Here is a 15,284-nt window from a genome sequence, read left to right on the forward strand (position 1 = left end):
GTCGACGGAGAGCTCGTTGGCTGGCTCTGCGGGGTGTGGCCACATAACCATAGCCACAACGGCTCTCTCTCTCCCTCCCTCCCTCCCTCTCTCTCTCTTCTCTCTTTCTTCCTCATCCGCTCGATCGCCGTCTCTCTCCCTCTCACTCTCTCTCTCTCTCTCTCTTTCTATCTCTCTATCTATCTATCTATCTATCTCTTTCTTCCTCCTTTCCTCTCCTCTCCATCTCTCGTCTTCGTCGCGCGTCTCGCGTTTTCGCCTCACTCCCTCCCACGCCCCGACCGAGCGCATGCTGATAACAATAGTAGGTTCTCTCCTTCTCTTTCTCTCTCTCTTTCTCTAATATCGTTTTCTATCGGCACGACTCTTTCCTCCCGCGGCCGGTGGTGCGCGCGCGGCGGTAGGGGCACGCGTCGGCCGCGTACTACCGCGGCAGAGCTACCAGGCAAGCGCGTCCGTCGGCCTATTACAATGCCCCGGCCTTCCTAAACGTCTCATTGTCATCGGTGCTCCTCTGCCCATGCGTCGATGCGCACGAATCATTGTTTCTCGTGTGGGCGGCTCTCTCACCGCGACGCCATCGCCATCGGTCGCGCCGTTTCGCGCGCGAGCCGAGGCCAAGCGTGAGTCCCCGCGCGGCCGCGCGATCATTCTCGCGACAGCACGCGTTAATTAGTCCGATGATCCGCCCATTCCCGCCGAAGTGGGACGATATCGTCGCGATATCGGCGCGTGACGGTGACGCGATTCTTCGACTTTTCCGGCGTGTCTCGGGTTTCCCCGCGGCCGCCACCGGCGGGTCGAAATTTCGTGCGCGCGCGAGCGCACGTCAATACGTTCCCCGTACTATCGCTGAACTTCCCGCTTTCCCGCCGGATTTGATCCAGTTCCGTTCGGTTTGATACTTTAGCTCCGATACGAAGTGTATATATAATCATGATATATTTTGATAATTATATTACGAAACACATGTTATTTGATGAATAAAAAATTTAGGAAAAATGAGGAACATTGAGGAAACATGTTTGGTACACTGAGAGGAAAGATATCTAAAAAGTACTTATTTAGCGAGCGCTAATAACACATTTATTTACAAATCTAAATTCTCTTTTATTGAAATATATAATAGATAATTGCTTTTATATGGAAAGTGACAAATTTGAGGAGAAATATATTTTCTTATATTAAATAAATTTTTTCTCAGGATGAAAACATATATATAAGTAAATATGTTATTAATGCTTACCGAATAGGTATTGCGATGGTAGACAGCGCACCAGTCTACTATGCTTTTAGAGGTCCCGGGTTCGATCCCCGGCAGAATCAGAAAAATTTTCATACGCTCGTAGCTCCTCTTCGGTGGTCCGGCAAACCGCCAAGAGTAATAACCACATGCCAAGAAAACTTCTCTCCAACTGCCGTTCGGCGTTAAACTGTAGGTCCCATATGGATGTGTACAATCTGGGTGCGCACCACATGCATATGTAAAAGAGAAAAGTCGGCCCAGGCTCGAACTCGAGCTGTGTAGCGCCAAAATGGGAATAGGTATTGTTTAATTTTTCAGATATTTCTTCTTTCAATGTATTTGCAACTTTAATCGCATAAGTGAAATAATTACAGTTAGGAGAAACATTTGTCTAATAGCGTTAATATTGTTCTAATAGTCTAATAATGTAGTTTCTAATAGTCTTTCTAATAAGTGTTATTATAGTGTGAGTGATAATAACCTTATATGCAAATTGCTGCGAAGAAAGAAGAAGAATGTCAGTTCCCGTAACGGCATAATGGCCGTAAGAAAATTCGATGATAAATAATATCTTTGTTATTGCGACCGAAAATATTTATCTGAACATTCAGTTGCGTTAAAACTCGGTTCAGACAACTAAGAGCGATTGATTGAGCAGAAACCTCCTGTGGGAATTGATCTGTTCCCACAACTGAGTTTTCGTTTAGTCCCCCAGGCAACAGAAAATTCGGCCACACCAAGGGAGTTGTTTCTTCCGTGCTGAAAGAAACAAAGTACTGCATTCAAATAAATATTTGCTAAAGAGTATTGGAGTAAGTTTTTAATTTGAATTAAATGAACATTATTTGAATGTAGCACACTGAAAGAAAAAGCGCTGTATTCGAAGAATACTTACTTAAAGTTAGGGTTTCATAGAAATAAGCCTTATTTCTACGAAGTATACCTTACATCCCACAAATAAATTTTCAAGTACTCTTTTCTCCGCGGAGAAGCTACGTGATATTAATCCCGGCACGGGACGCGTTAATGCGGGATGGCCCGGAGATCCGTCGTTAAATTTCCACGTGATTCCAACTCGCGAAATTTCAATTTTCATTCACTCGGGACACCCATTCTTCCGTTCGGAGCTCGCGGGGGTAGGTGGTAACTTTTTCGTTAAGTAATTAATACGCGGCTGCATATTCGCCGACTTTGATCTCGACCAATTTTCCCGCCTCATTTGAACGGTAATATCCGCGACGATGGAGTGCATCGTGCGCATCGTGCACGAATGAAATAACAACCGCGCGGGAAATCCGACGATAACTCGCGAAGGGACTTTCCTCCGCCGCGCGCGTGTGCGTGCGTGTGCGCGCGCGCACACAGGAATGATTTACACGCCGGCGTCCGAGTTTTCTCGCTCGGACATTCCTCGCCCCGGCGAACGAACGAGTCCGTCCCCCCGCCGGGGCAGGGAAAAAACAATTATCGCGAAAACTGCATTCATTAATAACGGATAACGTATCATTGCATCGCGTCACGCAGATATTCAAGCAGAAACCGGTCGGGGGGCCTAACTCGATATGCGAATCTCGCCAGATAAGCACGCATCGTCAAGTAAATCAGACCTTCTCTCGTTACACGCGTATTCTTAAATGCAATATCCCGGGACTACGGACTACAATCAACTACGGATCTTACAGCCAGCGCTAAAGATAATGATCCCGGCGCCCGATAAGTATTAATAGTGCGAGCTAGTTGCCGATGCGCACCACCACAAAGCAGAGAGACGTCCTTCCGTTTCTCGTTCCATTATATTAAGTGGCCTCTCTCTCTCTCTCTCTCTCGTTCGTTCTCTCGCTCGTCGATTCGAAGCTCGATACGTTTGATACGTGCGATGCATTCCGGGCCAGATTTTTTGACGATCGCAAAACAACGAGCCCGCGTTTCCGATCGCGAATGCGCGCGCGCCCCGCTAAACTGTAATTATCACGAATCCATCTTAAGAAGCGATCACATATTCTTCTTGCTACATGATATTACCGATGATCTACAGTACATTGAAAATTGTAGTCTTCCGCGGCGCACGATCGCGATCTTCTTGATCCACGTCCAGGGTAATAAATCTGCTCTAATGCCGGGTTGCGGAGAAACAGTTATCGGGCTCTTGAAATTTATCGGATCTTTAACAATTTTCCGCCATTATCGTCAACGATTATCAACAATTCTTTTTAATGCCGACTATTCAGCGCCGGCGGTTTTTGCCGACCCGGCATTAACGCGTTAAGCTTAGAACGCGCGCTTACCCGCTCGAAGCGCGCGCGCGAAGTGCATTGTCTCGGAGCGCGATTCCGCCGATAAATCCTATAGGCTAATGCTACGTTGCTAAGGACGGATAATTGAGACTCCGAAATTTATCGTCGCCTGGCTAATTGTCTCGGCGATGCGCGCTCGGCGTTCCGCTGGCAATTTGTATAATTCGAAGCATCGCGGAGCGATTCTCGGCGTCGCTCACTCACGACGTAAGCAGTCGAACTGTGCGATTCGTAAATTTCCTCATCTCGAGAAGTTAGCGCACTGTTCATTCGTGGTCCGCTCGCTGGGGGATTTATGTAAAAACTAACGTTGGACTAACGGGAGTAATGAAAAGCGAGGAAAAGAAAGCGTCGAAGAGAAAGGAGAAATGGAGGATATGAAAGGAAAGGAGTGTGCTGTTATATAATAAAGATGTGTACAGGCAATATTTGCGAGGCTTTAGGTACAGGATAATACAACGGAGGGGTATGATTTGCATATACAATATGTGTCGCGTTAGACTTAAATATACGGATATGTTGGTAATAATAAGAAAAGACAAAGTGGGAGTGCGAGATTAATAGAATTATACATAAAGGTGAAAATAGTGAGAGATTGCCTATGTAGACGAACGAGTATTAAATGATAAGGATACGTGATATGGAGAATGTAGATAGGTGAAAACTACAGAATTAAAGTGTGGTAAGACCAAAGTGTAGACCAATTTCTCTTCTTGGCAAAAAAGTTGGAGTAATAAATTTATATATATATACACAATATATATACACATATAAACTAGTGATATGTTGAATCCTTTTTATTTATTTCCAAATTTTTTTAATTAACTTTATGATATGAACTTTTTTCATTTACTTATAAATTAAAAAGTTTCCGATAATATTAGCCCCGAAAAGTCATCATCTGCCATTGGTTTTGATATTAAAATACGTTGTTGCATACAGTAATTTGAAGAATCGTAGAGCAATTCTCAATACATTGCCAATTGGACAAATTGCCGGGCTTAAAAAATTTTGTGAGTACGTAGTAACGTACTAAATTTTTACAATTTTTATGTATAACATAGGAGTCAGTATAATAGAAAATCTAAAAGTGAAAATAATAATTTATAATTGAGAACTATCGAAAGTTTAGGTCGATCGGTTGATCAACGATCATTAAGGAAAAGATAGATTTACTCGAGTGGTTGGCAATATGTTAATATCGCTCGCTCTTAATATGGATTTCTCAGATGTCAAATTGATCAACTCTACACTGAGAGAAAAAGAATCTAAAAAATAAAAAAAACATCCGATGGATAATAATGATATATTTATTTAAATCTTTTAATTCTTTATTTAAATAGAATACAATTGCTCTCGCAAGAAAAGCTGCAGATTTAAGGAAGTGTACATCTTTTCACTTGAAAAAAATCGAAATTTTGGTCTCATGTTGAACTTTTAATTCTACAACACAGTGTACTGAAAGAAAAAACAATATCTAAGAAACAAAAATATTTTTTTGGTGGATATCAATAACATATTTACTTAAATTTCGAGATTCTCTTATTGAAATATTTAAACAGAACGAACGATTGTTCTGAATGAAAAACTGCAGGTTTAAGAAAATGGATATTTTATCACTTGAAAAAGTCTGTTCTCAATATACAAATACACACATATATTAGTACAATTATATATGCTAGTGGCCACCGAATAAAACATTTTCATTCGTCAGATATTTCGTTCTCTCGGGACACCGATCGTAAATCTCTGAATGTTCGAAAGCCAAGCGTTCACTGATCATCACATTCCGCTATTGAAACGCGTCGCTGCATGCGAGCGTGGCCGTTAAGCGCTCTTAATATCAATACCGATCTTCGATATGAGCGTGCCGTAACGATCGCGAGATCCGTAATTAAAGTATCCTCGTAACGGGCCTATTGCCCGGTATTATTAAGTATCATCGTTTTCTCGTGCCTCTCGACGGCGATGTTCTTGATGCGCTCCCATAACATCGGATACGGATGAATCGTTCGGGCGAAGTCGACGCGGTCCAGCCGGTACAGCTCGCAAATCTCGACGGCGACGACGCTGGCGACTCTACGCTCGTCCGGCATCACCAGCGCGATCTCCCCGAAATGCGCGCCGTCCTCCAGGTGGCACACCTCCTTGCCGGAGCTCGTGTAGATCGCCACCGTGCCGGTGGCGATGAAGTACATGCAGTCGCCCGGCTGGTTGACCCGCACGATCACGTCGTTCGTTAGGAATATCTCGGATTTCAGCAGGGCGACGATGCGCGTCAACAACAGGAAGGGCAGATTGCTGAAGAACGTCACGTTCTCCACGAGCTTGCGGCAGGCGTGCATGCCGATTTCCTGCCGCATCTGAATGGACAGGGTGTGGAGGATCTCGTTCTCGCGGAAGTAGCGATGCTGAAAGCGAAACTCGTAGTACGCCACGATGCGATGCTGAGTCGTGCGCGGCAGCTGCCGGTACCTCATGTATCTGCAAGCGTTCAACAAGTTCAACCAAACAGATTGGTCTCGATTCGAGAAATTTCATCGAATCCGAAGAAATCCTCTGTGCACATACCGCTTCAGCTGCGCCATGTTGCTGTGATATTTGATCTTCGAGCTGTTGTCACCCTTGAACAGCTGCATCGCTTGGCCGGTCAGGATGTAGATGGTCAGGGTGCCTAAGACCTGCAGGACGAGCAGCATCGTGAGGTCCGCTTCGTTCTTCGGCTTGCTGTGCAAGCAGCCCGATTTCAGGAAGATGGGCATGGCGCGCAGGAGACACAGCAGATACTGCCATTCTTTCGGTTCCTCCCAAAGATGCGCCTTGTGGATCCAAGAGTCGTTGCTCGGACGTTTCGGCAGACGCAGGGAGGTCGTCGCTATCGGTACCAACCAGTAGAGGCAAGACTGCCAGTGCAGCGCGATCACCAACCAGAATACCACTACGCATACGTCGTAGATAGCCATCGGGGCGTCGTAGGCGCGAGCGATTTTCCTCATATAAGAAGCGAAGGAGAACACGCGGAACAGGCACGTCAGAGACGTCAGCTCGCGAGTGACCTTGTATTTTTGCCATATTAGAAGGAAGGCAAGGTCGGTCGGTAGAGAGCCCAGCAGGTCCGGCACGAAGGTGCCGTGTCTCACGTACCTCTTCATGATTTTCTTCAAATCCATCACAACGATGCGCTGCTCATTGTCGAGGTACCTGTCCGACGACAGGTGAAGGAGTGAACGATTATGATGGTTTATAAGTAAAAAAGTTGCAAGCTTCGAGACACGCATCGGGCTCGTTCAATTCAGCGCAATCTTGGGCTTTTACCCTGTAAAGAAATTAACGGCCACGTCCGTGCAGCAGACGACAAGGAGGCAATTTTTGAGAATCGTCCAGTAAAGCAGACGCTCTTCTATCTCGAAGACCGCTTGATACGGAACGGCCAGGAATAAACTCAATGCCGTTAAAATCACTATTAAGTCCCAATAGTGCCTGTGTCAAGAACGATCTGATTTAGTGATATACTTTGTAAATGTGTATGTAGAATATATGTAAGAATGTATGTAGAAAAGGGAAATAATTTCAAATCAGCCACCGTCATTGGGCAATGCCATTAAGCTGTGTAAATATTTATTCGTTCGGTACTAATAAAAAAATATATTAACTACATAAAAAATGAACGAAACAGAGCATCGAGCATCGATTTCACCTTAAATTACATTAAAAATTCTTTATCATTAGAAAGTTAAATACAATTTTTCTTTTTGTTTAAATAGAATAAACTATTCTTTTCGTATAAAATCACGCGATTTGAAGAAAATCTATATTCCCTCTCATCTGAGAAACCAATTTTTCTCGGTGTAAAAATATATATATTAGTATAAGTAAATATGTTATTAATACCTATCGAATAAATATTTCCTACTTCTTTCTATGTTTTTTTTTCTCCGTGCACCTTCGACAATGCGAATGTGTGTACATAAGTATGAGTAGAATTGACATGTGCGAGTTTAAGGGTTATGGAAATTGATCAATATACCTGAGGATGCTGCACGGGTGCAGGACGTATTTGTAATTACGCAAGTGCCGTCGCTTTTCGGTGATTACTGTGGCGCGACTGCGCAAGTACTTGCGAGTGCCTGGATTCTTGTCGGATGCCATCATTAAACGGCGGAAGGCGTCTAACACTCGTTGAAAGAGACCGCGGTCGGGGAGGAAAAATATTTCCCCGTACATGGGACCTATTTCGCACTCGTGCTCGACGCGAAGCATCGTGGGAACGTAGATTAAATGCGTTAAAAGTCAAATGCGAAGGGGAAATAGTGAGCCTCGTTCTCCTTCTGTTTCTCTAAACGTGTATTTTTAGTTGTCGCAATATCATTATGCGAGCACGCGTCATAAATATATGCATCATTCGCAACGGCGGCACCTCTTTGGCTGCGAAAGAAGCGGCTTCCTTCAAAGCAGCACAGCGGCCGCACGGTCGATAATACAGTTTCATATCAATAGTTGGATTCGTCTCTCTCAGTTTGAACGCCGCTGGTTTCCTCTCCATTCGCTTTGATCTGCAAACGGTAACGACACGGTGTGCGGTTTCCGTACTTGGATAATTGAAAATAACGTCGAACGAGAAAACTAGGATCACCTCGCGATCTCTTCGTTGGTAACATCTGATCTGTCGCTGTTCGCTCTTGCAGTACAGCATAGGATAACAGGAGAAAAACGCCATAAAAATGTCTGAAAAATGTCAAAAGTGTCAAATTTTTCGAAGGACGTTCTACCTTTTTTTTTTACGCCTTTTATACGCTTTTACGTGTTTCAGATACATCTCGTTGTTTGCGAATGCAACGTTTCTCTGTTGGTAACGTTTGATCCACCGTTGTTTGTGTATGTAATGTAACTTTTTTCTTTACGGGGACAGCACATTATTTCTGGTCGATTATATTCGTGAAAAATGTTTGAAAATACACGCCAACATCAACAAAGTGTTTCTCCTTGCTTTCTCAACCAAATAACGCAATCCACAACACGAATTATTATTTCAAATTTGAGAGGAAAGGCTCTTTAAAAACACAATGTTTGCCACTGCTTCGAGTCCGTTTTATGCAAAATTCTGGTATCATGCAATGCAAAGAATTTTTTATCTATTGTTCTCTAATAATAAATATATCATTGATTTTCGCTAATTAAAATCCACTAAAATTATGCTTATTTAAAAATTGTAACACGTATCGCATACTTTGGAGCAATTTCCTAAATTTTACGTTCGTATATACGAACGCGTTTGCTAAATATGCGCGACCATCTTGAAATTAATATTGTGCAATATGCACGAGGCACCATATTTCTCATGCGTTCCATGGAAACGCGAATAGATGTCGATATAATTTGCAAGTTTTATATATACATTTCAACGGATGAATTCAGACGTGGTCGGTTTACTTTTAATATATCTGACAGCTAATTTCCACGAGATATAAACGTATCAAGTAAATATGAACGGAAAATCCTTCTTGCCAGAGAGTCACGAGTCGAATTGAGTCGCGAAACGATAATCGTTCTCGCGCAACCGAAATTCCAGTTGTACAGGAAGAGTTGTAAACACTTGGTTATCTCCTGGATAAAGATTATTTTCGATACGATTTTCGCTACGACACGTGTAAAATTGAAAATTATGCGTTCGGCGTCTTGCTTGTTTGATAATTATACTGAGAGAAAAGTATTATCTTATATTAAAGTAGAGAGAAAAGTATTATCTATTTACTTGTATGTGTTAAAACAATCTCGACGATTATAAAACTCATAATACTCCGAATATCTGAATTAATCGTTAGAAGATATTTACTGGACTTTACTGTTTAAATGAAAAAAAAAAATTTTAATTTAAAACCACTAGATTTCTTCAATGGAAAAGAAGTAATACCAGAACCATTATACGCTTACATTCAGTAACTTTCTGCGAATTAAGGTATTATCACCGCGTTTAAGTAAGTATTTATTACAAGCCGTTAAAATATATTTAAATCGATTAAAAATATTATTTGATTTAGACTGTTGAAAAACAGGTAATCACGTTTATTCTAATACTCTTCTTTTCTGCGTATAATTATGGTTATTTGAACGATTTGCCTTACGTACGTAAACATAAGGTCAGAAATCGTATGCTCGCAGTCTAGAGAATGGCCGGGCACTTGTGACTCTTCGCGCGCATTTTTCGATTCGACCGAGTCCGAATAATCGCGGTAAAAATGAAAGTATCCGCCGCAAACGGAGGATCGCTCTCAAGACGGATACACGATGGATGATCTGTTCACGGTACATTTAAGTGATGCTTTATACAAGTCCGCTTTATGAAGGCTCAGACCTTCGCGTTGCGTGCACCGCATAAAGACAACCTTCCGGTACATATATTCCGCGCGTTGAATTCTCGATGTAACGGCGAGATTTTATGGACGATTTTATTCGTTTTCCCATATATACGTACCGGGAATAAATGTATGTATCCACGCGTGAGATCAGCCATAACGCGTGCCTGTTCGAGTGAGTGCAAGTGAGATACATGAGTATCTCGCCGTGCATAAAGAAATGTTTAGCGTTTCGATTTTTATGCCAATGCACGCGCGAATACCGGGCGGTGTGTTGCGCGCCGCTCGTGTCGCGAACGAAAAAGCGTCAAAGAACGAGTCGTCGAAACGCGCTCGTTTCGGGGACACTTTTTAAACAGATATACACGGTCGAATCGCCGAAGAGGGGGCTGCAGAGAAGGTATCAGGAAACACTTTATCCCGGAAAATCTACCGGTTAAGCGGTGCACGCAATTTAAAGTCGCTACTTCTACGTCCGTCCCGGGGGAATTAAGGGTCAGACATGAGGGGGGAGACGAGTATATCGCCAGGAAGTCGGCAGCTCTTTCCGCAGCTTTTTTCTCTCTCTCCTATCCCGGTAATAAATTTTCAAGTCGTCCAGCGACGTCCTGGAACTCAGGAACGATGTTATGGACGGTGCTCGAGAACAAGAAGGGTGGTTACTCAGGCTACGTTTCACAACCCTCCGCACATACTAACGTGGATTTACCGAGGCCCATCCCCCGCGTAACGACGAGTGACTGCGGAAGAGTCTATACACGCTGAGGTTCTCGAGGGGGAGGGGGGAAGTTATGGCCGGTCTCGTTGCTGTATCAATATCTCGTTAGGAACTACGACGGGAATAAAAGCGAAATGTCCGTCTCTTCCTCGGCCGGGACGGCGGCCGACGCGACGAAACTGCGACCTCCCGGACGCCACTGCTCGTGTCGTCTCGTGACGATGTCGGACGAACTTAGGCGCGGGAACGATCGTTGAAATCAGACGTCTGAAAGTCGGACGAAAAATCAGTCGGCACGTAGCACAGGGTAGCCGATGAATGTCCTCGCGGAGAAAACTCGGCGGTTTTCACTCGATCAAGTCACCGATGCTTTTTCCGGACCTCGTCGACTTGTTTAAAATGCGTATCCGCCGGACGATGTTGAAGCGACCGAAATAGTTGGTAATCCGACCAGATCTGACGAATAAGCCGCATAAGGGAGGATTTCCCAGTCCAATGTATAGATGAGATTCTACGTCCCTTTTGCGGCATTTGACCGCGTTGTCGAACAGCAGAATCACCCGCCTAGTTCCGTTGCTGGTCTTTTACATAGGTCTTTTCACAAGTTTCACGGGTGCCACAGCACCCTTCACCCGAAACGGGACAAATCACTTCGGTGGATTGAACAGCATTTTTATTCAACTGCAGTGCAAAAAGGATGCAGCGCCTCAGATACTTCTTTTCGAACAGCATTGTAATGACTACTGCTTTCTGAGGTTACATTGGCGAAGTCGTCAACTATTGCAGCGCTTCTTAAAGCCTAAGTTTGGCGCTTTCAAATCACCATATAGGACGGGGAACATATTTAAATTTGAACCAGAATTACAGGACGTTAAATGCAATGGCACCGAATTAATTTGCGCACACTTAATAAAATTCAACAAGAATTTCGGCACGGCGAAAAATCAAGCAACGCTAATAATACAACTGGACGCGTTTGAAACTGCCGCTTTAGCTGTAACCACTGTACATAATAGACGAAGTTCATATTTTGCCTGACAGAGTCCGGTACTTTATAGCCGAGAAACAGGGGATATGCCGGTTTACCATACCCATGTCGGTTCCGATGCGTTTCCTCTGCTCCACGGGAAACGCAAGTTTCGAGTTTTTGGGGGCGTCGCGATGCACAAACACGTTACCATACGTTGCCGAGAAATCGGCTTGCGGTATCTGGACTGGCTGGGAAATGACGGAAACGCTTGAATCGTTAAACAGGATTCGTAGTGCGCGTATGTTTGCATTTGTTAGTCATCTATTAATAATTAGCTGTGTTCCGGTCCCCTCATTAGTGCGGAAGATGGATCATTTCAAGTGCGCGTAACGAGCTTTATTTCCACCCTGTCCCGTGTAATTCCATTCGAAATTTGATTGAAATTTATGGCTGCGAAGTAGAAACTTTACAAATAAATCCCGCCCGTAATTATCCATATTTACCGATGTCATCGTCATATTGCGTTTCATTCCGATACCATACACCGATGTATATAAATATATATATATATATATATATATAGCTTACACGGATTATTGCACTCAGCCGTTATTCAATAACACAAGTGGAAATGATCGAAATTTAGTTATTCAAATATCGTTGTCGATACTTTGCGACACAAAACACGCATTGTTACATCGTGCTGTTTGCCGAATGCAATATTAATATAGCACGCCGCATTTCATACCTGTAGAGAACCACTCCCCTCCCCCCCCCTTCTCCCTCTTTATAGGAAGGACACAAATGGGGAAAGTACAGCGTGAAAAATGAAATGGCATAAAAGAGAGGCGCCATTCCGTATTTATTAAGCGTTGCCATTACACAAATATTATCACCGCGAATAATTTCATTTTTATAAGGCCGCTGCCTGTGCGCGCGCCGTGTTTCAGCGCAATTGTCAGGGCCCCGGGATGTTTCTTTTATATTTACGACGTAAGGGCGCGCGCGCGAACGAAGGTAATTCTTGCTTCCGCCGCAATGATCAATAAACCGTCCGCGCCGTTGAACGACGCTTTATACTTCGATGGATGTAACGCCGGGGAAAGAGGCGGCAACTGGTGGTCGTAAGTACTTCCGCGTACGTATGGGTTCTCTCCGTCTACACGCACACACACATAGAGAGAGAGAGAGAGAGAGTGTGTGTGTGGCAACGATACCGGCGAACAAGACGAAAACACTCGGTCGCGCACGTCTAGTACTGGCGTAAATATAGCGAATGGTAAGAGGCATGACCGCAGTTTCCCAAAAGCCATCGCTACCGGTCGCTTATGGAAACTTGGGCTGCGTAAATATTTTCGAGCACTTTGGTTTTTGCGCGCTGCCACCGCGTACGCGCGCGCGCGCGCGATCGAGCGACGGCGTCCTATATTCCCGCGCAGACGGGCTGTATATGCGTTTATAAAGTGCATTAAAATAATTAGCGTGCTCACGGTCGCACTGTGAGTAACGCGGCAATGAGTGCCCGACGTCGGACGATGTCACCCACTTTTATTTTCGTAGCGGTTATATACGCAATAATATATCCGCGAACTATTCGCCCGCACCGAACGCGTCAGCGCGCGGATCGAGCGATCGAGTGACGGACGTTTACCGCTGAATAAAACTTTTAATTAATAAGTCTCGCGAAATTCGAGAGAGAGAGAGAGAGAGAGAGAGACCACGTTTTGTGCGCGACGGCGTATCCGAGGATAACTTCTCGAGCGATTTCGCGTTTCGTTTCTATTCGTTCCACGGGAAAAAAACATCTCAGGTCGAAATTTGGATTTTACCTTGATGTTTTTAAAGATATTTTGTGCCTACTTGGATGGCATATAGACTGGTAAAAACTTATTTTGACGATACTACACTTTAAGACGTCATCATGATCAAAATAGGAATAAATTATATCGTTAAAATTGAACTTACTTGAGTCAAAATTTTGATACAACTTTGACGCTCTTAATGATAATTTGCATTTACTTAGATGGATTACAGACTGGTAAAAACCTATTTTGACGATATTAAACTAGTCAACTTCTTTCTTTCTTTCTTTCTCTCTCTCTCTCTCTCTCTCTCTCTCTCTCTCTCTCTTCGATCTTTAATTCTACAGATTTTATTCTAATGTTACCTTGAAATTATAAATGCTCTTGATATATAAATTATTAAATTTACATGAATATATAAAACAACTATATTTTGACGTTAAAAATAGCGAAAACGGAAATTTAAAACACCATCATGGTTGAAAGGTTATGGTCGAAATTAATTCGAACTTTAAAATTCAACCTATTTTTGTATTTCAGCTCTTACTGTGTTATAGAATTAAAGGTTTAATATATTGACTGTCGAGTGTTGTCTTTCACCTATTACACGAAAGCATCATTAATAATTGAATTACTGAAAATACAGCACATATAAATATAATTTGAAATACATATATCTTTCACTTTGTTACATTATCTCTTTATTGACTGTGCAATTTGGTAGATGCAATTAATTATACCTCATATGTAACTTAATAAGACACGATAATGAACGGTGCCGGTCACTGTATGACCATCACGACATTCAACATGTTAACACAGGACATAAAATTTCAACTCGAGATCCCGAGTCAAAATTTTCACGTTACCCGCACATTTTTAAGGTATAGTTTGCACCTACTTAGACAACCTATAAATTAATAAAAAGCTACTTTAACAATACCGACACTTATTAACTTTTCTCTTGAATCGCTAATTCTACAGATTACATTTTATTTGAACGTGGAACAACTTATACCAACGTTAAAATTGCAAAAAACAAAAAATTTAAGCCGTCATGAAGTTCAAGGCAGAAATAAATTATATCGTTAAAATTGGAATTTACCTCTATTTTGTTGTCTTGGTTCCTACCCTGTGTAAAATTCAAGGTTTAACGTAGCAACAGATTATATCATTAGAATTGAACCCGTCTTGTGCTGCCTCAGCTCCTGCTGCTTATCAGAATCGACGATTCGGGGCACGGAACGAAAGCGTCAGCTCGGTTATCGCGCTTCGATTATTCTTTCGGCCTCTCGCCGGTGACAAACGTTAAGCGTAACGCACAACGCATGATCCATTATAATACGTGGAGCGGCGAGAAGAGGCAACTGGTGGCCGTAAGTACTCGCTCTCGCGCACATCCGCGCGCGCGCGACGCGTATATGCGCGGAGTTAGCGGTGATATAGTTTGCAGCTGAAACAACCGCTTCTCCGCTGTCTAGCAGTTGGCGTTTGGCCAACCCCCCCCCCCCTGCCGATGCGCCTCTCCACGCCCGTTATACGAGGATTAGAGTATACTGCGCGCTGGCCCTCCTGTACGCTATGTAATTACGCTGCTTTTCGCTTCTCTCTTCCTCCCCCTTCTCCCCGCCCCCTCTCTCTTTCTCCCCCTGATTCCATTTCCCCCATTTTATCCCCCGACGTCTCGTGTATTCCGCTCTTTATCGTCCGGCTGGACCTACGCGCGGACGCGCCTCCGCTCGGCATTTGCATCCCGTTAAATGTCGTAAACTTGTCAAAGCGCGGGCAACGGTTATGTGTAGGATCGTGAGTACGTCGTACTGCAGCCGTCGTGCGGGCAACGTTTGCGGTATCCTCCGGCGGATGCTCGAAAGACAAAGTACCGGGGAGGGGGGGGGGGG

At 43.6% G+C, this 15,284-nt stretch overlaps 1 protein-coding gene across 1 annotated transcript; it reads right to left on the reverse strand.

Annotated features, from left to right (window-relative positions):
• Positions 1–5,456: 5,456 nt before the first annotated feature.
• Positions 5,457–7,800, reverse strand: LOC106744642 (potassium/sodium hyperpolarization-activated cyclic nucleotide-gated channel 2-like). Its single transcript, XM_014619565.1, has 4 exons — positions 7,568–7,800; positions 6,856–7,020; positions 6,112–6,741; positions 5,457–6,024 (listed from the first exon to the last, which is right to left on the reverse strand). The coding sequence occupies exons 1-4, from the start codon at positions 7,798–7,800 to the stop codon at positions 5,457–5,459; spliced, it is 1,596 nt and encodes a 531-aa protein (XP_014475051.1).
• Between the last annotated feature and the right edge of the window lie 7,484 nt (positions 7,801–15,284).

The sequence above is a fragment of the Dinoponera quadriceps genome, unplaced genomic scaffold (assembly GCF_001313825.1).
Source record: "Dinoponera quadriceps isolate SergipeBrazil2010 unplaced genomic scaffold, ASM131382v1 scaffold120, whole genome shotgun sequence".
NCBI classification, from domain to species: domain Eukaryota; kingdom Metazoa; phylum Arthropoda; class Insecta; order Hymenoptera; family Formicidae; genus Dinoponera; species Dinoponera quadriceps.